Source organism: Myotis daubentonii, chromosome 3 (genome assembly GCF_963259705.1).
Source record: "Myotis daubentonii chromosome 3, mMyoDau2.1, whole genome shotgun sequence".
In the NCBI taxonomy this organism is placed as follows: domain Eukaryota; kingdom Metazoa; phylum Chordata; class Mammalia; order Chiroptera; family Vespertilionidae; genus Myotis; species Myotis daubentonii.
Window position 1 is genome coordinate 25,215,428 of NC_081842.1, and position 22,668 is coordinate 25,238,095.

A 22,668-nucleotide genomic window follows, 5' to 3' on the forward strand; every position below is an offset into this window, starting at 1 on the left:
AACTTTCTGTTAGGAAGAAAAAAAAAATCTTAGTTCTTTATCTGGACTGTCCAGTATGTAGCCAGTAGCCAGATGTGACTATTGGATACTTGAAATGTGCCTAGTGCAACAGAGGAACTGAATTTTAATTTTTTTTCTGTTTTAATTTAAATGTATACTAAGTAGCTAGCAGATGAGCAAACCAGTAACTACATTAATAGATTGTCAAGTGCTATGATAGAAAATTCATTGGAAATTTGTTTTAAGCAGAGATCAGTTTTTGATGGGAACAAAGTTATTTTTGAGACCTCTAAGTTATTCTGTTGTTTTTTGTATGCCTAGTGGCATTTATTATGGACTAGAAGCCCGTTGCACGGAGATTCGCACAATAGGCCTTCCTTCCTCTGGCTGCTGGCACCAGTTTTCCTCCGGCACTTGGGACCCAGGCCTTTGGTCCGGCCACAGTGAGGCTTGGCTTCTCCGCTGCTGCTGCAGCGGAGAAGCCAAGCCTCTTCAATCATAAGTCTTCAGTCCGGCCGGAGCCTTCAGTCTTTGCTCCGTGCCTGCGTATGCAAATTAGCCATCTTTGTTGGTTTAATTTGCATACTCATCCGATTGGCTGGTGGGCATAGCGGGATGATGCCAATTTGCATGTTTCTCTTTTATTAGTGTAAATATATTAAATCAGAAGACTACACTTAGTAATAATAAATTGTGATAAACAAATGATATAATTAGATTTCTTAAAGATGGAATTTAAAATTTTTTGTATAATTTTATAATGGCTCTTTAGAGCATATTCTTATCACTTGCTGTTGCGTAGCATACTTATACAACTAGATTATGGATGAATATTTCTTTAATTAATAAAATATAAATATTCTTTAGCACACTCTTAAATTTCTTGCTAACAGTGCTTGCTGTTGGTGGACATGCACATTGTTATTCTAGTCTCTAAAGTGCAGGTTTAGAAATAGCTTTTCTTAAAGGATTTGTTATATAGTCATGTTAGTAGAGGAAAATCTTATTTTGCAGAATTATTTTCATGTTTTTTGTTTTTTTTTTAAAAGATGGACTGGATTTCTATTATTCTTCAAAGCAGCACGCTCAGAAGATGGTAGAATTTCTTCAATGTACAGTTCCCTGTAGGTATGTTCTGAACCTAAATGTGATTAAATCCAACAAGTGGGAAGTGGATATAGGTCATATCCATGCTTCAGACTGAAACAACCTCTCTTATGCTAAAATATTTAAAATTGTAGCAGGAATGCTTACACAATTAGTGAACATTTATTTGTTTTAGTCACTTTAAGGGAAGTATTACCCTAAGAGCACATAAGAATCACTTTGGGGATATAAACTTCACCCTGTGGTAAGCACTATAGTGCGAAACGATTGATTGAATATCTTTAAATAAGAGAACAGAAAGAAGGGGTAGAGAGCTTTGGGGAGAAGCTTCCTGGAGGAGGAAGGACTCTTAAAATGGGAAATTTTCAAAGGTAGAGTTTATATTGAAAAGTGAGATTAGTGTGAACAAAGACTTATGGATATTAGTGTACCTTCTAATAGATACTGCATATGGATTAGAATGGTCTGAGCCTAAGACATGTTTGTAGGTTTTTAGTAGATAAAGTTGAAAATAGTTAGGGTGTGCTCATATTGGTGAAGGTTTGAAATGTAAGTGGATGAAATTAGGCTTCTCCATAGCCGACATCAGAAAGCTGTTTCGGACTTTTGACAGTGATGGTTGGATTTGACGAAAATTGATATTTCGAGACCTTATAAGTAAGACATTTGTCTTTTCATTACTATTAATTTTTTCTCTTAATAGATACAAAGCCTCACAGAGACTGATCTCTCAAGATATCCATAGTAACACATACAATTACAAAAGCACTTTTTCTATGGAAATTGTTCCAATATGCAAGGTACTTTTTCTTATTTAATTAATCCGAGTCTATAAAAGAGTACAAGTAATTAATTGGTGTATATGTAATGATTAGCTTTTGGTTTTCTTCTGGGGTTGGTTAAAAATTTAGAATAACTTCCTTCATAAATGATTTCTAACACACTAAGCCATGTGAAAAAGATGTTAAAAAGTAATTACACTTAAAATTGGCATACCCTTTCTTTTAGTGTACTAATTAAAAGGCCTGTCTCAGTTTTTTAATGTCCTTATTCCTTAAAATTAGTGATCCTTTGGGACACATGACAGTTCTATGAAACTTTGATACAGGGATTGACATTAAAATAAATATCAGTGAACTACTTTGAAATATGTTCAAATTGGATTTTAGCATGATGAAAATAAGCAGTATTGTAGAAATGAGACCATAGAATCATTTTTGTGATTTAAAAACATAATATGAATAACACTTAAAATGTGTAGGTTATCATTTCATTTAATTGTACTAAGGTAAAAACTTGCTTCTAAAAACATAAGTGGATTAAAATTCAACAAATAGTTATTGAGGATCTAGTGTACAGAAGGCTGTGTGTTAAGGATTATGTCTCTAGAGGTCTCTGCAATATAGGATCTTATATGTTGATATTTAAATCCCTAATAATAATAAGTGCCATAATTTATTCTGAGCATTCTGTAGAAGTTAATATGTAAGTACTTGAGTATATTTCACCTCTTTATGTTTCATAATAACCGGGGTAAACTATACTAGCATTTTGAAGATGAGGAAATTGAATCTTCTGGGGATTAGATGACTTGACCAAAGTTACATAACTGTAAAATGATGAAGCCAGGATTTATTTGTACCTACGTCTGTGACTTTCAAGCTTTAAAGCTGTTACCGCTAATTTATAATGTAATGCAATTTCAGGGATGAAATGATGGCTTAAAATAGGGTTAGCAAAGTTTTTCTGTAATGGGCCAGATAGTAAATATTTTCAACTTTTAGGCCATGTAGCCTCCTTTGCAACTATACAACTCTCGTTGTTGCATAAGATAGCCATAGATAATAGGTAAATGAATGGCTGAGGATGTGTTCCAGTAAAAGTTTATTTATAAAGGTGGGCTGTGGGCCAAATTTGGCCTGAGGGGCATATTTTGCAAACCCTGATTTAAAACTGAACATTTTACTGGTGCAGAGCTTGGGAAATATAAATCTAGGTGTTAGGGCATATTTAAGGCCTTGTGTATAAAGTACTTTGAGTGATTCATACAGATAACTAGATGCATACACCATGTAAAGTAGTATTTTCATTCATCTTTGGAGACTCTAAGTTAAAAAGGAAGGACTGGAATAGGTACTGTTAAAGATGCACAGATGTCCTTTTAGTGGAAAAACCTATGATTGTGAATAGATGCAGCTTAAAATATAACCCATATTCTTTTATATTTTAACTAGGGGCCCGGTGCACGAAATTCGTGCACTGGGTGTGTGTGTGTGTGTGGGGGGGGAGTGTCCCTCAGCCCAGCCTGCCCCCTCTCACATACTGGGAGTTCTCAGGCGTTGACCCCCATCACCCTCCAATCGCAGGATCAGCCCCTTGCCCAGGCCTGACGCCTCCGCCAGAGGTGTCAGGCTTGGACAGGGGACCCCCATCTCCCCCCGATCACTGGCTCTGGCCCCCGCCCAGGCCTGAGGCCTCTGGCCCAGGAATCATGCCTGGGCAGGGGACCCCCATCTCCCTCTGATCGCTTGCTCCACCCCCCGCCCAAGCCTGACCCCTCTGACCCAGGCTTCAGGCCTGGGCAAGGGGACCCTAATATCCCCCCCAACCCCCGGCTCCGCCCCCCACCCAGGCCTGATGCCTCGGCCAGAGGAGTTGACCCTCATCACCCTCCTATCACTAATCACCGGATCGGCCCCTTGACCAGGCCTGAGGCCTCCGGCAGAGGTGTCAGGCCTGGGCAGGGGACCCCCAGCTCTCCGCGGTTGCAGGCTCCGCCCCTGCCCAGGCCTAAGGCCTCTGGCCTAGGCGTCCGGCCCGGGCAGCGGGGACCCGCAGCTACAGCGGCCCCGCAATCGTGGGCTTCGCTTTAGGCCCAGGCAAGGGACCCCTAGCTCCTGGGACTGCCAGCTTCGACCGTGCCCAGCTCCCATCGCTGGCTCCACCCCTACTTCCTGCTATCACTGGCCAGGGCGGAAAAGGCACCTGATTCTCTGATCATGGCTGGGGGGCAGGGCAAAGGCGGCCCCAGGGCCGCCTTTGCCCTGCCCCCCAGCTCTTAGCTCCCCCCTGGGTTTCCGATCACTGTCAGTGGCAGGGGGCTTCTTCCTGCTTTCCCTTTCGCCTCCCTGCATTGTGCCTACATATGCAAATTAACCGCCATCTTGTTGGCAGTTAACTGCCAATCTTAGTTGGCAGTTAATTTGCATATAGCCCTGATTAGCCAATGAAAAGGGTAGCTCGTACGCCAATTACCATTTTTCTCTTTTATTAGTGTTGATACAGTTTATAAATAGATACCCCCATTACTGGTATTATTTTTCAGTGTACACACAGAGGTTTACTGTTTGGGGCATATTATTAATGTAGCCATGAGAGAGAAACATGTGGCTCCCCTGAAATTTGTTTTTTATGGAGATTGAAAGAAGTCACAGTTAGATTTAGAAAATCACTCTTCTTCTGGTGCTTAATACTTTGCTTAGAGTGTACAATGTTAACATAGAGTGATAAGCATTCACACTTCAATAAATTTGAAATAAATTTAATAGCTTAATGAATATGTCCTGAAAAAAAATTAAAGCATTTTTATTAAGAGAAATATCCACATTTTAAGAAGGTAATAGCTTATTTTTTGCTTCTCTAAAAATTCCCTTTTTAGGCCCTTTGTTGACACACAGAATTAAAAATTTAATGTTTTAGTTTGAGCAAATGGACTTGGATCAGGTATGCATTGATGAGTGTTTTTTGAGACTGTTACTTAGGATTAGCTTCACTCTAAATGTTAGTTCTTATGCCTAGGATAATGTTGTTTGTCTGTCTCCAAAACTGGCGCAAAGCCTGGGAAATATGAACCAGATCTGTGTGTGTATTCGTGTAACCAGTGCCATCCATCTCATAGATCCCAATACCCTACAAGGTAAGTTTCCAGAACTGTTTTCCTTGACACTTCTATCTGTCAAGCAGTAATAATTTATATTGTTAATTTTATCAAATTTTTCAATAATATTCTGAAAAACTAGTTAACATTTTTACTATTGTTTCTTACAAAACACTCATTTTTAAAGCTTTTGATAAGTTACCTTGTATTTTTTACTTGAAGAAATAATTCTGCAAACTTTTAAAAATGTACTAGTGTTATGCTATTTATTTTATTTTTTAATTTTAAAAAAATATATTTTTATTGATTTCAGAGAAGAAGGGGAGGAGAGAGAGAGAGGGAGAGAGAGAGAGAGAGAGAGAGAGAGAGAGAGAGAGAGAGAGGAGAGAGAGAGAGAGAAACATCAATGATGAGAGAGAATCATTGATTGGCTGTCTCCTGCTTGCCCCTTAGTGGGGATTGAGCCTGCAACCTGGGCATGTGCCCTTGACCAGAATCCAACCCGGGACCCTTCAGTCTGCAGGCTGACGCTCTATCCACTGAGCCAAACCAGCCAGAGCATATGCCATTTATTTTTACTGAAATTGACTTATTTACCTCATTTTACTTTTGCGACTAATTAAAGTTTAGGACAGTTAACTTTTTGTAATTCAGTAGAACATTTAGTTTAAGTATGAATTTTAACTAATATCATTACTATACATAATTTTTAACATTTCCGTGATAAAAACTATTTTTTAAAGAAGATCCCATATTGATAGGTGTCTCCTCAGGACTTGTTTACATCTCCTACTTCTTGATCTTTTTCACTTTTTATTTCTTTTTCTTTTTCTTTTTTTTTTTTTTAATATATTTTATTGATTTTTTTACAGAGAGGAAGGGAGAGAGATAGAGAGTTAGAAATATCGATGGGAGAGAAACATCGATCAGCCGCCTCCTGCACATCTCCCACTAGGGATGTGCCCGCAACCCAGGTACATGTCCTTGACCGGAATCGAACCCGGGACCCTTCAGTCCGCAGGCCGATGCTCTATCCACTGAGCCAAACCGGTTTCGGCAACTTTTTATTTCTAATACAAGTTTTCTGTTATTAAAAATTGAGTTTATTTTGCTATTTTCCCGAAAGTCATTTAATATCCTTGTCAATTAGATTAGAATTCATCAGGCAGAGGTATTTTATAATACTGGGATGAACATCTGTCAGGTAAAACTTTTCCATAAATTAAGTGCCTAAGATGACTGACTGCTAATGTTTCCTAAATAAAATGTCAACCCATGAAACAACTATACAACTGATGGGATCTGACCTTATATTAAAGTCACTTAGCCTTGTGGTGGTGTGATGGTAATAACTATTTAAAGATAATGTTTGACACCTGATAGTCTCTTGTGCTGTGAGCAGTTTGGGCTGATTTATAAGATTAAATGGTGATTCTAGAGCAGTGGTTCTCAACCTTCCTAATGCCGCGACCCTTTAATACAGTTCCTCATGTTGTGGTGACCCTCAACCATAAAATTATTTTCGTTGCTACTTCATAACTGTAATTTTGCTACTGTTATGAATCGTAATATAAATATCTGATATACAGGATGTATTTTCATTATTACAAATTGAACATAATCAAAGCATAATGATTAATCACAAAAACAACATGTAATTATATATGTGTTTTCCGATGGTCTTAGGCGACCCCTGTGAAAGGGTCGTATGACCCCCAAAGGGGTTGCGAACCACAGGTTGGCAACCCACATGCTGAGAACTGCTGCTCTAGAGAGTGAGTTGCCCCTGTTGTTCCTGTTGACCTGATGCTTCCCACTTCGTACATACCAAATTGTTCCTTCTTGTAACACTTGTTGACTTTTAAAACACTTCATTTCTCTTGTTCTTTATATCTGTGTTTATTCTTAGTGGCAGATGTTGATGGGAGCACTTTCTGGAGTCACCCTTTCAATAGTTTATGCCATCCCAAACAGCTAGAGGAGTTTATCGTAATGGAATGCAGCATAGTCCAAGATCTAAAACGCAAAGCAGGTGCCGGAATGATATCAAAAAAGGTAAGTACTATCTTGCACATCTTTTTTTTTTTTTTCTCCCTCAAATTATTGTTTTGGTCTCAGTAATTCTAAAATGTGTTTCCAAATAAAGCTAACACCACACTAGATTAAAAATGCACTCCATGTTTGTATATTGTTTGCTTTTAGCATGGTCATTGTGGTGATTATTATCAAGCTTACACTATCTGGTAAGTTTATTTTTTTGTTTAATGTGAAACATTTAAAAAAGTGTTTATTATTATGGAAAAGCATTTTCTTGCTTTACTTTTGTACAAGAGGACCAAGTAACAAGTTAATCTTTTATGAAAGCTGTATTATCAGTAAATACTGAATACATCAGTTTGCATTTCTAAAACATGGGAACATTCTCTACATAATCAAAGTGTTATCATACTGTTATGCAAAATGCTGAGGTTCCAGAAAACCTCAGCATATTGTTTATGGATTCCAAAGAAATAATCTGGAGGATTGGATGTGAAAGACTGGTGTTTATTAGGACTTACATGTATACTTTTGAAGCGGCCGCATGGGGTGGGGGGACAGTCAGGTGAAGGGGCAGCCAGTACTATTGTTTTGCTGCCACACAAGGTTTTAGAGTACAGAAAACAGGGCATGCAAGGGGAGGGGAACATGCATGAATTCAAAACAGTAACTGTTTACAAGCCAGGCTCATACCTAGAAGCCATTTCTCTTTGGCTTTTCTTAGATTGAGTTGCTGGTTAGGTTCTCAAGGTTTCACAGTCTGCTTACAGATGGCCTTCACTATTTCCCACAGGGTGGGAAGGGGAGTTGGAGCATGGGAAGGGGCCCATGTTCCCATTTACCATAGACATACATATAAACATTATTATTTAAAATTTCCTCATTTATCCCACAGTATCTTTGATGAGTTATTTAAACTAGTATCAATTTGGGGATCATACATGGAATGTAAATATTATACCTCTTAGATCTTTTATTTAGCGATAGCCCCCCCCCCTTTTTTTATGATACCAACTTTCTAAGTAGGGCATTTATCTTGTGGATCTCTCATTGTTTCCCCATGATGTCATTTAACTTGCTACTTAATCTCTAGTAATTCCTTTGAGAAAGTGGATCTAAAGGCTTGCTTACATTTATTTTTGGCCAGAACATTTGAGTGGTGATGTTGTGTATTTTCTATGATGTATCAAGAAAGAAGTAATGGTTGGCTATTTCACTGATAGCCAGATCTCTCTATTGTAATATTATAATTTCCCCCCTTATTAGCTGGTCTGCCTTGAGGCAGGGGGTCCCGCGGAGGTGAGGCCGACAGAGTCCTAACGAAGCATGCCCGACTCCGGAGACCAGGTTTAAAGACGCAGGTCTGAGTTTATTGTTTAAGTGCAGCAACATATATAACATTCCAGACCAATCAGAAGTTTACACCATCCTTAGGGCAACCAATAGTAGGAAAGATCAGGGTACTATGTAGGGGCTCTAGGGGGCTTACTCAGGCAGGCGCTGCCACTTCCCGGTGTGCCGAGGAAGCTTGTATAGGCGGAGTGCGCTCACGCCATTGCATCTGCCACTGCACTGAGGTAAATCTGAGCTCTTCCCACATGCCTGACTTCTTTTTTTTTTTTTTTTTAATATATTTTATTGATTTTTTACAGAGAGGAAGGGAGAGGGATAGTTAGAAACATCGATGAGATAGAAACATCAACATCTATCAGCTGCCTCCTGCATACCCCCTACTGAGGATGTGCCCACAACCAAGATACATGCCCTTGACCGGAATTGAACCTGGGACCTTTCAGTCTGCAGGCCGACGCTCTATCCACTGAGCCAAACCGGTTACGGCATGCCTGACTTTTTTCTTTGCTTGCTTCCTTCCTTTTCCCCTTCCTTTTCCCCTTTCTCCCTCCCTACTTCCCTCCCTCCCTCCCTTTCTTCCTTCTTTCCTTCCCCTCAGATTGCCCCAAATTTTGCCAGTGGGAACCCCTTGAGAATAGTTTCAGTGCCTTGTTAAAAATTTTTTTCTAGTGGCTTTTATTTTTATTTTTTTAGAGCAGTTTTAGCAAATTAAGAGGAGTTCAGAAATTTCCCATATACCCCTCCTCTACACATGCATAGCCTCCTCCATTCTTAATATCCCCCCCATCAGAGTCTTCCTAGCCATGAACATGGAATTTCTCTACATTTATTTAGCTGTTTTTTTATTTTATTCATCAGAGTTTTGTAGTTTTTCTCATAAAGTTCTTATATGTATTTTATTAGATTTAGACCTAAGTATTTCATTTTGGGGGGTACTAATATAAATGGTATTGTGTTTTTAGTTTCAAGTTCCACTTTTTCATGTTGGTATATAGGAAAGCGATGGACTTTAATTTATGACCTTGTATCCTGTAACCGTGCTATATTCTGGTAGTTTCTTTGTTCATTCAGATTTCCCACATACTATACAGTCATTATCTGCAAGCAAAGATAATTTTATTTTTTCCTTCCCAATCTATGTATTTTTCATTTTCTTTTCTTGTGTTTTTACATTATCTAGGATTTCTAATAGGATAGAGCATCCTTGCCTTTTATCTGATCTTAGGGGGAAATCTTTGAGTTTCTCGCCATTAAGTATATTAGCTGCGTTTTTTATATATTCTTTATCAAGTTGATGAAGTTCCCCTCTGTTCCTACTTAGAGTTTTTAACATGGATGGTGTGTTGGATTTTGTAAAGTGCTTTTTCTGTATTGATACTATCATAATTGTTTTTGGTATGATTGATAGAATACATTAATTGATTTTCAGATATTAACCCTTTGTGGTCGTATTAAATTTGGACATGGATGTCGTACTGGTCGGAATTAATTTCCATTGAAAGAGCAGTGATACATAACATGCAAGATTATGAAGGATAAACAAGATTTATTAATTCTTTTTTGGAACTACGTCACTACTAGTAGAATCACTACAAACGTTATCACTTTCTGCGTCAGAGTCAGTATTCAAGGTGCCAAAATAAAACTCTTCATCGTTACTTTCAGATTCGCAGTACACTTCTTTCGGTAACTTTCTTTTTGCCATTTTGGAGTATTATTTTGAAATATCTTAACAAGCGAGAATGCCTAATTACAGTTAAACATAATTTGTAAAGCTTTATTTGAAATTCTCCAAAGTATCTCCGAAGCTTGTCAATTTCTTCACTCTCAAAAGGCGACTGACTCGCCACGGTGTTTTGCATGGCGAGTGTGGAACGACCGCATTTGTTTATATTGAGTTTCGATATCTGCGATTTGTCGGGGCAATGTTTTAGTTCGTGACAAGGTCGTTTAGACACTTAAGAGCTTTCAGAGAAATTATGAACTGATACATGAATGGAATTAAGATTCGTACGGTTCCTTGCTGTGGTGACTGAGAGCAGACATACGACCGGAACAGTAAGAAAGCTTTGGTGGCTGAGAGTAGACAAACGACTGCAAAGGGTTAAACCAGCCTTGCGTACATGGAGATAAGTCACTTGGTCAGGATATACAGTTCTTTTGTATTTTGTGGAGGATTTTTATATCTATGTTCATGAGAGAACGCTGGTCTGTAGTTTGCTTGCCTGGTATGTCTTTGTCTGGTTCTGGTATTACAATAATGGTGCCCTTGTAAATGTGTTAGGAAGTATTCCGTCTTTTTCTGGAAGAGATTGTAGAGAATTGGTGTAATTTCTTGTTGAAATGTTTGGTTAGATTCACCAGCAAATCCATCTGGGCCTCGTGCTTTCAGTTTTAGAAAGTCATTAATTATTGATTCAATTTCTTTAATAGATATAGGTCTTTTCCTATGTCCTTTTGACATGACTTTCCTAGTCTTGAAAGCATCCTTAGTTTCTTGCACAACACCACAGTGTTTAGGTGTTCTAGAATCACATTTTATAGTTTCTTACCCTATGTCTGAAATCAGGTATTTCTTCAAGGATATAAATCTGTGTTTGTTTGTTTTTTACGATGAATTAGTATGTAGATACCCCTATTCTGTATACTAATGGTGCTTATATTGCTTATTTCTAGAGAAGTAATATTGTGTTTTGAGGCAAAAATAACTTCTGATAATTTTGGAAAATCAATGGAAAGGGAATACAGGTTACTTTTCACATTTTTATTTATTTATTTATTTATTTATTTATTTATTTATTTTCATAGAAATGTAGGTTTATTTCTATAGAGACATGCTGAATACAAAGGGCTGAAATAAATGAGTAAAATAATATAACACTAATAAAAATTAATATTTTTCTTTTTTATTTTTTTTATTTATTAATTAAGTCTTTATTGTTCAGATTATTACATTTGTTCCTCTTTTTCCCCCCCCATAACTCCCCTCCACCCAGTTCCCACTCCACCCTCCTCCCTCACTCCCCATCCACTGTCCTCATCCATAGGTGCACAATTTTTGTCCAGTCTCTTCCTGCATCCCCCTCACCCCTCTCCCTCCCAAGAATAGCCAGTCCACTCCCTTTCTATGCCCCTGATTCTATTATATTCACCAGTTAATTCTGTTCCTCAGATTGTTCACTTGATTTTCAGATTCACTTGTTGATAGATGTGTATTTGTTGTTCATAATTTGTATCTTTACCTTTTTCTTCTTCTTCCTCTTCTTAAAGGATACCTTTCAGCATTTCATATAATACTGGTTTGGTGGTGATGAACTCCTTTAGCTTTTTCTTATCTGTGAAGCTCTTTATCTGACCTTTAATTCTGAATGATAGCTTTGCTGAATAAAGTAATCTTGGTTGTAGGTTCTTGGCATTCATCATTTTGAATATTTCTTGCCATTCCCTTCTGGCCTGCAAAATTTCTGTTGAGTAGTCAGCTGACATTTCGTATGGGTACTCCCTTGTAGGTAACTGACTTTCTTTCTCTTGCTGCTTTTAAGATTCTCTCTTTGTCTTTTACTCTTGGCATTTTAATAATGATGTGTCTTGGTGTGGTCCTCTTTGGATTCCTTTTGTTTGGGGTTCTCTGCGCTTCCTGGACTTGTAAGTCTATTTCTTTCACCAGGTAGGGGAAGGTTTCTGTCATTATTTCTTCAAATAGGTTTTCAATATCTTGCTCTCTCTCTTCTTCTGGCACCCCTATAATTTGGATGTTCGTACGCTTGAAGCTGTCCCAGAGGCTCCTTACACTATCTTTGTATTTTTGGATTCTTTTTTCATTTTGCTTTTCTGGTTGGGTGTTTTTTGCTTCTTCGTATTTCAAATCTTTGACTTGATTCTTGCGGTCCTCTGGTCTGCTGTTGGGAGTCTGTATAATATTCGTTATTTCAGTCAGTGTATGCTTAATTTCTAGTTGGTCGTTTATCACGACATGGAGGGTCTCATTAGATTTCTTGTAGATCTCATTAAGTTTATCGGCAGTTTCTAGAAAATTCTTGAAAAACCTTAAAAGTGTGGTTTTGAACTCTATATCTAGTCATTTGCTTTCCTCCATTTCTGTCATTTGTGTACTGTTTCTTTGTCTCCGCATTTTTTATGCTTCCCTGTGTTGATAAAGTGGTTTTCTGTGCTAAGTGTCCACTAGGTCCCAGTGGTTCAGCCTCCCCAATTACCTGAGGAGGACACTCTTGGTGCACCCCCTTGTGGTCTTTGTGCACAGTCTTGTTGTAGTTAAGCCTTGATTGTTGTAGTTATCACTGGGAGGAATTGACCTCCAGGCCAATTGGCTGTGAGAATCAGCTGTGTCTGCAGTGGGAGAACTTCTGTGCTGGAGACACCCCTCTGGGGCAAGACTTGCTTCAATGAGGCTTTGGTGCTCACTGAGTCTGCCCCCTGAGTGTGTTCTTTATGGTTCCACGGAGCTTTGAGCTGGATGGTCCCACTCTGAAGTCTGGATCTCTAGGGAGGTGCTAATCTCGCCTATACCTGAGGCTATCCAGCAAAAGCCTCCCTGCAGGGCTTGGGCGGGGCGGGTCCCACGGGATCAACAGGGCGGGGCTAGCAGTTATGGCTGCTCTCAGTCCAGCCCTCAGAGGCTCTGCTTCTCAGTGTCCCTGTAATCGCTGCAAGCCCCTTGGAGAGAAAGCTGCCCTCATGTTCTGACCGATGCCAGACAGTCCCGATTCTCCCGTATGAGTCTGGGTCCCTAGAGACTCGCCTGGAACTGGAGCTCAGAGCCTGAGACTCCCTCCGGATTGAAAACGACAACCGCGCCCTCAGCTGCCAGCCCACTCCGCATGCACCTCCGCACCTTAGTATTTTACTTCAGCACTACGCCTCCTCTGAGTCTCGGTATGCTTTTCTCTTTCCTTCTAGTTGTTGGATTTCCACTCAGCCAGCCTTCCTGTGGTTCTGGATGATGTCCATTCCATCTTTTAGTTGTATATTTGAAGTGGTTGTTCGAGGCAGCAAACTCCGGTATTTACCTATGCCGCCATCTTGGTTTCTTCCCTCTTCACATTTTTATTTAAAATAAAAAATGTAATAAGATTACTAGGAAGAGCAAAGTTTTATCATTTACAATAAATGTAGAATACCACTTTTCCTTAGGCAAATATAAAACCAGATAGTATATATTTTTGGTTTTCATACGTCTCTTGTAATTATAAGCAGTCTGGTAGCCAGAAAGTGAATCCTGTTATATAGGATTTAGTCTCTTTCTGGTAATTCACTTTTTTAAAAAACAATTTCTTTCCTGAACTTAAGACTTTTTAAATCTCAGTTTTTCCTTTTATCACTACTTCTTTTCAGTTCTTTGAGATTCTGTAGTTCTATCTGTAGAACTAAGTAAGTTCTAAATTTTGGTAAGTTTTTTCTTACCAAAAATTCTTAGTATTGCTCTTGATCTTAATGGATCTGTTTTTGTTAGTAAAAGATCTTGGCATGTGCTGTACTTATCTGCAAGTCTGAATGTCAGTTACAATTGCTTGTAAAATTCTGTGTTGGAAGGGGACTTGGTTTTCTAGTTTAAAGTTTCAAACTTGGGTTGTTGTTTCTGCAATGGTTTTTTTTTTTTTTTTTTTTTTTTTTTTTTTTAATGTTAACACTTCAAAATAGTTGGCATCCAAAAAATAAACTTGATAAAGTTTTAGGTTCTCTAGTAAGTAGTGTGGCCACTAGGGTTGCTAGAATGTTTTGTCTGAATAGTCCTGATTTTTTTTTTTAAGTTTATGTGTAAAAAACACAAGGGGTTGCTTAATATTGGACTTAAGATTCCCCTATTTTCCCAGTTACTCTCTTTGCTCAGTCTGTATTGGCCCATCTCTCTGTGAAAACATTTCTTATGAAAATTCTATATATGTGGCCCTGGCCAGTGTTGTTCAGTTGGTTGGGCGTCCTCCTGTGCACCAAAAGGTTGCCAATTCGATTCCCTGGTGGCGGGGGAGTGCAGGAGGCAACCTTGTTTCGCTCTCACATCGATGTTTCTTGCTCCCTCTCTATTCCTCTCTCTAAAAATTAATTTTAAAAATGTTGTTTTAAAAATTCTACATATGTCTGTTTTTAGGTGACATTGGTATATTTTATAAAAGCTTTGACTGAAATCTTAAGAATATGAATTTCGTAGGAATCTTTTTTTATACTCATAGAGTAATTTGTTAATTTGTCAGTGTTTCAAAGATCTAAAAAATAAAATAATTTCTGTTTTTAAAATGAAAATTAGAAAACCAAAATCATTGTATTTGTTTTCTAAGAAATGCATTTTGAGTTCCATTTTCTTTCCTGTTAAGCATACCCTTGGGGAAGTCTGGGTACAGAAAACATCTGAAATGGATACAGATAAACAGTATTTTTGTCGCACTCATTTGGGACATCTTCTGAATCCTGGGGACCTGGTATTGGGGTTTGTATTATTTTACAATATTTTCAGTTGTCAATTTGCATTGCAGATTTTCTTCTGGAATCAGCAAAGCTATCTATAAATACTAAAGTTTATTCCAAAAAGAATTTAAAAGTTCCCACTATTGATAAGTAAATTAAACTATGGATTGGACAGAAGCCCATACTTATTCCATTTGGTCGTCATCTTAAAGCGTTATTTGTTCCAAAATTTTGAGTAACTGAACTCTGAGGTTGTATGGTTAGATCATATTTACAGCTTTCTGAGGGGAGTTTTTATTATGCATATGCTGCTGCTCAGACATTTCACTTTTACAAAATGGCAGCCATGTATGTAAAGGGCCTTTACAGGCATAGGATAGCCCTTTCTGATGCAGAGCTTATCATCTTGCCTTAAACATTACTTTTGCTCTTAGGGTTTTAGTTAGTTTTACTAGAGAATGAGGGTGTTTTTTTGTTTGTTTTATTATAAACTGAATGGAAAATTCTAACAGTCCTTTAGATTGATATGTAATTCTGTTTTGCTTCTTTACAAATACATGGTGAGATAGACAGTAATAGATATGTGAAACTCAGATATAGAATGCATTGTTATCTTTGCTATGATATGTAGAAGATTGTTCACTGTATTTGTACACTGCAAAACTTTTCAAATTGGTACGGATATTAAATGTTTGATTTTAGGAAGAAATTTTAGGTGATCATCCATAAAATAAAAAGTTACATGGAAAGGGAAAACGTATTTGCCATTAAGTATTTTATTATTTTCATTTCAGGTTTGATTTGGCAAATTGTAACGTAAATGATGAACATGTCAACAAAATGAACTCTGATAGAGTCCCAGATGTGGTAAGGCTTTAGAGTTTTCCCTTTTTTCTTGTGTTAAAGAGGATTGATGTAACTCTTATGGGTAAGATGCACAAGTTCACATTTTAAAAATAAATCAATTTAGAGGTTTCTTTTGAAATTGCACTTAAGGTATAATAGCAAAGGCCTTCATTTTAAGTTAGCACTTTTCAACTAGTATGCCACAAGATTTTTTAAAATTTGCAATACCTGACTATTAGTCAGATGCACTGACCTCTTTTCTCTTAGATTGTCAAATAAAAAAATGACAGGCAACACAACAATAGCCGTCTGGTATAAACGAATCAAAAATATATTTATTTTTTTGTCAGATGGGCAAAAAATAGATTTTTTGGTGTGCCACAGAATTTTAGTAACTAGTTTATGTGTGCCATGAGATGAAAAAGGTTGAAGGTTGCTGTTTCATATGATTTTTCTTAGTGGGGAATACCCAAGATTTAAAGAGTTCTTCTGTTGCTCTTATAATTAAATTATCATATTCTACCAAAAGAACTATTAATAGAGGAAAAAAAGAAATTTGCAGCTAAAGTCGATGACCTTTATAGGTTATTCAGGTTCATTCTTTTAGGCCAGGGGTGGGCAAACTTTTTGACTCGAGGGCCACAATGGGTTCTTAAACTGGACCGGAGGGCCGGAACAAAAGCGTGGATGGAGTGTTTGTGTGAACTAATATAAATTCAAAGTAAACATCATTACATAAAAGGGTATGGTCTTTTTTATCAGTAGTTTTATTCATTTCAAACGGCCGGATCCGGCCCGCGGGCCGTAGTTTGCCCACGGCTGTTTTAGGCTCAGCGTATTTCATGTATTGTTCAGTTAGGAAGGCATTTAGAGTTAAACTCTTTCTGGTTGGAATATAATTGCAGTTGAAAATGATCTTCACACTAGTAAGTCTTAGAGAAAGAATCTGACCTTTGAAAAAAAACCTGTTAAATTCTAGCATCTACACTAATAAAAGAGAAATGTGGTAATTGGTGTATGACCGCTACCCTTTTCATTGGCTAATCAGCAAGATATGCAAATTAACTGTCAGCCAAGATGGCGGCCGGCAGCCAGGCAGCTTGAAACTAACATGAGGCTTGCTTGCCTCAGTGAAGGAGGAAACCAACGTTCCCCGCCTGCGCTGCAGGCCTCTGAGCGGCAGTTTAAGAAACATTGTAACAAATACCGCCGGACTTCAGCCAGCAGATTCGCAACATTGTAAGCAAATGCCAGAAACCTACTTTCAGCCGGAGGCCTAAGAGCTGGAGCCAAGCCTCAAGCTAAAGCTGGCCCAGAATAAAAAAGAAAAAGAAAAAAAGGAGCGGATGGGAACTTCAGTCACTCCCAGCCTGAAAACAGCCCTCAGCCCCTCACCCAGACTGGCCAGGCACCCCAGTGGGGACCCCCATCCTGATCCAGGACACCCTTCAGGGCAAACCAGCCGGCCCCACCCATGCACCAGGCCTCTACCCTATATAGTAAAAGGGTAATATGCCTCCCGGCACCGGGATCAGCATGACAGGGGGCAGTGCCCAAACCCCCTGATCGCCCTGCGGCTCTGTGTGTGACAGGGGGCGGGGCCCCAACCCCCTGAGCAGCCCTGCTCTGTGCCTGATAGGGGGGAGCTCCCCAACTCCCCCCCCCCCCCACGGGCCCTGCTCTGTGTGTGATGGGGTAGAGCCATAACCTCCCCATCGGCCCTGCCCTGAGTGTGAGAGTGGCGGCGCCCCAACCCCCTGATTGGCCCTGCTCTGTGCGTGACGGGGTGGCGTCGCAACCTCCCCATCGACCCTGCCTTGAGTGTGACGGGATGGTGCCCCAACCCCCCAATTTGCCCTACCCTGAGCATGACTGAGGGTGGCATCACAACCTCCCAATCTGCCCTGCTCTGTGCATGATGGGGCAGCGCCCCAACTCCCCAATCGGCCCTGCTCTGAGCCCAACCAGGGACTGCACCTAGGGATTGGGCCTGCCTTCTGCCAGCCGGGAGCAGGCCTAAGCCAGCAGGTCATTATCTCCTGAGGGGTCCCAGACTGCGAGAGGGCACAGGCCGGGCTGAGGGACCCCCCCCCCCCCCCAGTGCACAAATTTTTGTGCACCGGGCCTCTAGTCTATATCATAAAAGGCCAAATGAGCAGTGGCTCTCACTGTGGGGCGGGGCGGGGCAGGGCGCCGCAGTGTGCCGGCAGAGCCCCAGGAGCATGCGAGGCATGTGAGGCGTCGCGAGGTGGCGGACATGGTCCTGATGGTAGGCTAGGCCTAGGGGACCCTACACCGCATGATTTAATTGTGCGCTGGGCCGCTAGTGAGTTTATAGGAGTCATGAGCAATAGTGAATGTGAAATGTGAAAGATCTGCTTCCTTAATCTTTTAAAATAAACATTGATCCCTTTAGCTGTGGGCAGAATAAAGTCATGGTATAAGGTAGACTCCTCTCCTCACCACCCAGTTAGGCTTCTGTTAGTTAATAGATTAAGATATAGAAGCATGACTTAGGTGTAAGTTGGTATTTCTAAGTAGGTCATAAAAGCAGATCATGATGGTCTTAAAAGATTTTGTATTGTGTAAAATTATTCATTCTGCAATTTTATTAAACTCTTCTAGGACATACGTTGTGAATGATATATATAGTTCTGTAATTAGTGGGAATAAAAGGGAGAAAAAGTGTCTGTGATAATGTTTCAGAATGACTTATGTGAATGGTACCTAAAAACTGAATGATGCTGTAAAAACATACCAGACACCTGAAGTTTTTGGTATGAAGGAAAACATTTTTCAATTACTAAAAAATTTTAGTAAATTTTAACAATTATACAAAAAAGTCTGAATGCATTCTCATAAAATAATAAGTACATGCAGAAAAATATTAAAGGTTCTCTTGACACTGCCTCTCAATCCCTCCCTACTCCTTTCCCCTATGGTATAACAACCACTGTCATCAGTTTGGTGACTTCCTGGCATTCCCATAACCTATTGTTTTTTATTTTCGCTGGATTTTGAGGCAGTGTTACCTAGTTCCCATTTTGTATAACTTTGCAAATATTTTTGTTTCTTTTAGGTATTAATCAAGAAGAGCTATGACCGTACCAAACGTCAGCGTCGTAGAAACTGGAAACTGAAAGAGCTTGCAAGAGATAAAGAAAACATGGACACAGATGATGAAAGGTCCCACTTTTCTTTCAACCTGTGTTTGTCTCAAAAGAAATTCTTATGATAAATCTTTATGGTTTTTATATTAGAAAGAGTCATCACACAATGATCCTTGCACTCAATACTAATTTTTTTTCTTACCAATGTTTGATAGAATCAGTATAACAGTGTAATGCAATTTAACACAGATTTAAGTATTATTTCCTGGGTTATGACCTGACAATTGCAGTGTTATTGTAAACAGTTTATTTGAAAAGACAAAATATAGTAATAGCAAGTGAGTACTATGACCTGGGATACAAAGAAAATGGGTCATTGATATCAAATATGCTATTTTCAAAAAAATGTAAGGAGAAATGAAGATATTATGTTCTAGTAAAGTGTATTAGATAATTTGAAAAGTGGCCTTAATGGTAAAGACATTGATATCTAAAAAAATGAAGAGTTTAAATAAAATTGTGTCATTAAGTGTGTGCGAAACAGCAGTATTTCTAAAACATTCTCATGTAATTTAAAATAAGTATGTATTAAATATGTAATCATAAATTAAGTAGGTGTAAGTATGCATTTGACTATTTCATTTATAGTCTTAAAAGTATATATGAAATTTTGAAAGAAAAAAACTTTAAAAAAATATTTTGTTGATTTTAGAGAGTATGGGAGAGTGAGAGAGAGATAGAAATATCAATGATGAGAGAGAATGGTTGATCAGTTGCCTCCTGCATGCCCCCTACTGGGGATCGAGCCCATAGCCTGGGCATGTGCCCTGACCGGGAATTGAACCATGACTTCCTGGTTCATAGGTTGATGCTCAACCACTGAGCCACACTGGCCAGGCGAAAGAAAAATTTTAAAAAAACTCATCCGAATATTTAACATGCATATTTGAAAATCAGATATTATTTTAAAGATTGTAATACTTGTAACACACTTACCTTATACTTGTGAAAATGAAGAAAATATGACTATACTTTCTTGGTAAAGATGAAATATTTAAATGTTTCTTTCTTCTTCTATAGGCAATACCAAGATTTCCTTGAAGATCTTGAAGAAGATGAGGCAATTAGAAAAAATGTAAACATTTACAGAGGTTGGTGTTTAAGTGTTTTGTGTCTTCTATATTATATAGATGTATTCCCCCACAGTGAGTATTACAGTACCTTAAACTTTGATTCTATAAATGACTTTTATTGTGTGTTTTTTAAACTATTTATTGTGTGTTATTTAAAAAAAACTTGTGGAACAATAAATCTTATTAAAATGTTTGCTACATCACATTTGCATCCTAGGATGATCTCTCAAGTTGTTGACCCCTATACTAGTAGATATTTATTCATATACTTATGCAGCTCAGTCATTCAATGAATATTTGAATGTCTGCTTTAGATATGATATAAGAGCTGTGGATATAACATGGTTAAATAATAGTAATGATGGTAGGGGCTGGTATTTGCGTATTTCCGTATTTGTATTCATTTGAAATCCTTGTGTTTTTTTCTTAGATTCCACCATTCCTGTGGAAAGTGACACAGATGATGAGGGAGCACCTCGAATTAGTCTGGCTGAGATGCTTGAAGACCTTCACATTTCTCAAGATGCTACGGGGGAAGAAGGTGCCTCGATGATGACATAATGAGATAATGTTGTGGATGGTTTCCATATCTGTAGGCTCAGGATGTTGGATAAAAGAACCTTTTCTATTTCATTCATGCCTTCATATTTACAGAGGAGAAACTTAGTTTTAAACCTAAATAAATAGGACTATTTTGATTGCCCTCTCAAAGCATTGAAAAAGATGGATGGCTTAGAAATTTTAGATAAAAGATTATGGAGAATACTCCTATTACTGATATTTAGGCTATTTTACCTGTAGGATTTGATTGGTTCACTTTTTTTCTTACACAGTATTTTTACATAAAAATTGCGCTGGGTTTAAAAGCTTAAAAGTTATGATTCCTTGGAGGTTACCTAAGTCTGAAAGCGTAAAGCAAGCTTTTACATTCTTTTTATATTGATTGCTTTAGTAAAAGAGCATATGATGAAACATTTTTAATATGAACTTGTTATGCACTTTGATCCACTTTAGATCAGTTTTATGTTTTTGGGGTAGGGAAGTTGGGGTTCAGTTTATCACTGGACATCCAGGAGGAAAGTAATCATTTTTATTAACACCTTTAAAAGTTGATAAATTGACCTGGCAGTTTATTAGAAGAAAATATATTTAAATTATTTGTGGATTTGTAGCAAACATAGACTAATTATTTAAAGGTTCAATAACAATTTGTACCTTTGTTATTTTTCCCTATGCCAGCAGCTTAGGGCAGTAGTTGCTTATGTCATTGAAATGTCTTCCTTTCATTTCAAAGATTTTGCTTTTAAAATTTTGGTTTACTGCCGGGGTCCTGCCCCAGCAGGTCCAGGGGTCCCCAAAGGTGTGGACGGAGTCGGCGAAGAAGGAAGGACACGGAGACAGTGTTCAGTTGATCAGCAGCCTAGCCAGGATCTCCAGCCAGGATCTCCAGCCAAGTTCTGGTCTGGATCTCCAGAGAGGTTCTGCTTAGGATCTCCAGCCAGGTTCTGTGTCCATATTCTCTTGCTAGGTTCTCCAGCCAGGTTCTCCAGGTTCTCCAGCCAGGTTCAGTCACCAGGTTCTAGTCAGGTTCTCTTGCCAATTTCTGTAGTCAGGTTCAGTCCAGGATCTTTTGCCATGTTCTCTTGCTAGGTTCTGTCTCTACGTTCTGTTGCCAGTTTCTGTCCAGGATCTTTTGCCATGTTCTCTCCAGCGAAGTTCTTCTGTCTCTAGGTTCTGTGTAGGTTCTGTCTTCTAAGTTCTGTCTTGTTACATCTGTATTTATACCAGTTGATTCCAATCCTATCAATCTCTATTCCAAAGGTTAGGGCGTTTCTTATCTCCCTTCCAGGGAGTAAAGATTATGTAGCTTAAGCATGATTGTTCGTAGTTAAAGTGATTAATTACCCGCCTGGCACTTAGTTAAGAGGTTTTATTCCCTCCCTAACTTCAGGGGAAAATCCCTACCTGGGGAAACAACCTTTCTCAGAGACCTTGGTTAAAACACATAGTGCCAAGAAGGTGAGCAAACATATTAAGAACAGTATGCCATATATGCCAGGTCCCTTGAAACAGCAAGCATGGACCGGCAGTTTACAAATTGAGAGGGAAGGGATTCTCTCTCTATAAGTTTCTATCATTGAACACATAACCATCACAAAGAATATTAGAAGTCAGCGTATAGATGATGAAGTAGTAAGAATGATCTTCATGCTTTATAAAACCATGAATCAGATTTGAATGAGGAATGCCTTCCACATCCTTGAAAGAAAAGAGCTGGCTGGGGTTTTGAAGTGTTCTCAGAATGAAATGGTAACAAAGGAAATTGATTAAGTGCTGAATGGAACATTTTCCTTTTTTTTTTAAAGATCGAACTTCTTAATTCTGAAGTTATGAATAAAGGCCTAACTTCCTGTATGGCTTGTTTTCTGTCTCCATATTTAAAGTTTTCACTTGTGGTCTGTGTTTATTTGTTCTATGTAAAGACTTTAAAAAGCATGAAAATAAAAACATTTTCCCCTTCTTTGTGTCCTTGAAGTGATTGCATCAGTGTTATATTTAAATGACAATATCTCATGTAGTTTTCCAAACTGGAATTGCATTATTTAAGCATTTGTCATGATTTTTTTCACTGAAAAATATAGTTGGCCATTAATCTGTGTAATCTTCTCTTATGGATGCCATGTCTTTCTAAGTAATGTCACTTACCGGTTGAAATAGGTTGTGAAAGGTGCAGCAATGTAGCTAAGAGAAAAGCTGTTTGTCAGGAGTTGCACAGCTATAAAGC

The 22,668-nt window shown here is 38.5% G+C and overlaps 1 protein-coding gene across 6 annotated transcripts in view; it reads left to right on the forward strand.

Moving 5' to 3' along the window:
• The window catches only part of NMD3 (NMD3 ribosome export adaptor), a 32,177-nt gene extending 9,759 nt beyond the window's left edge, over positions 1 to 22,418 (forward strand). For 5 of the 6 annotated variants that reach the window (XM_059686939.1, XM_059686937.1, XM_059686941.1 and 2 more), the window contains 10 exons: positions 1,050 to 1,128; positions 1,811 to 1,907; positions 4,906 to 5,023; positions 6,894 to 7,039; positions 14,704 to 14,816; positions 15,589 to 15,661; positions 18,720 to 18,826; positions 19,831 to 19,901; positions 20,314 to 21,197; positions 21,987 to 22,418. In XM_059686939.1, the coding sequence (XP_059542922.1) occupies positions 1,050 to 1,128; positions 1,811 to 1,907; positions 4,906 to 5,023; positions 6,894 to 7,039; positions 14,704 to 14,816; positions 15,589 to 15,661; positions 18,720 to 18,826; positions 19,831 to 19,901; positions 20,314 to 20,444 (935 nt within the window). In that variant the 3' untranslated portion in view covers positions 20,445 to 21,197; positions 21,987 to 22,418. The remainder of the gene's footprint in view (positions 1 to 1,049; positions 1,129 to 1,810; positions 1,908 to 4,905; positions 5,024 to 6,893; positions 7,040 to 14,703; positions 14,817 to 15,588; positions 15,662 to 18,719; positions 18,827 to 19,830; positions 19,902 to 20,313; positions 21,198 to 21,986) is intronic. The other variant, XM_059686938.1, reaches the window with a different exon arrangement.
• The last annotated feature ends 250 nt before the right edge of the window (positions 22,419 to 22,668 follow it).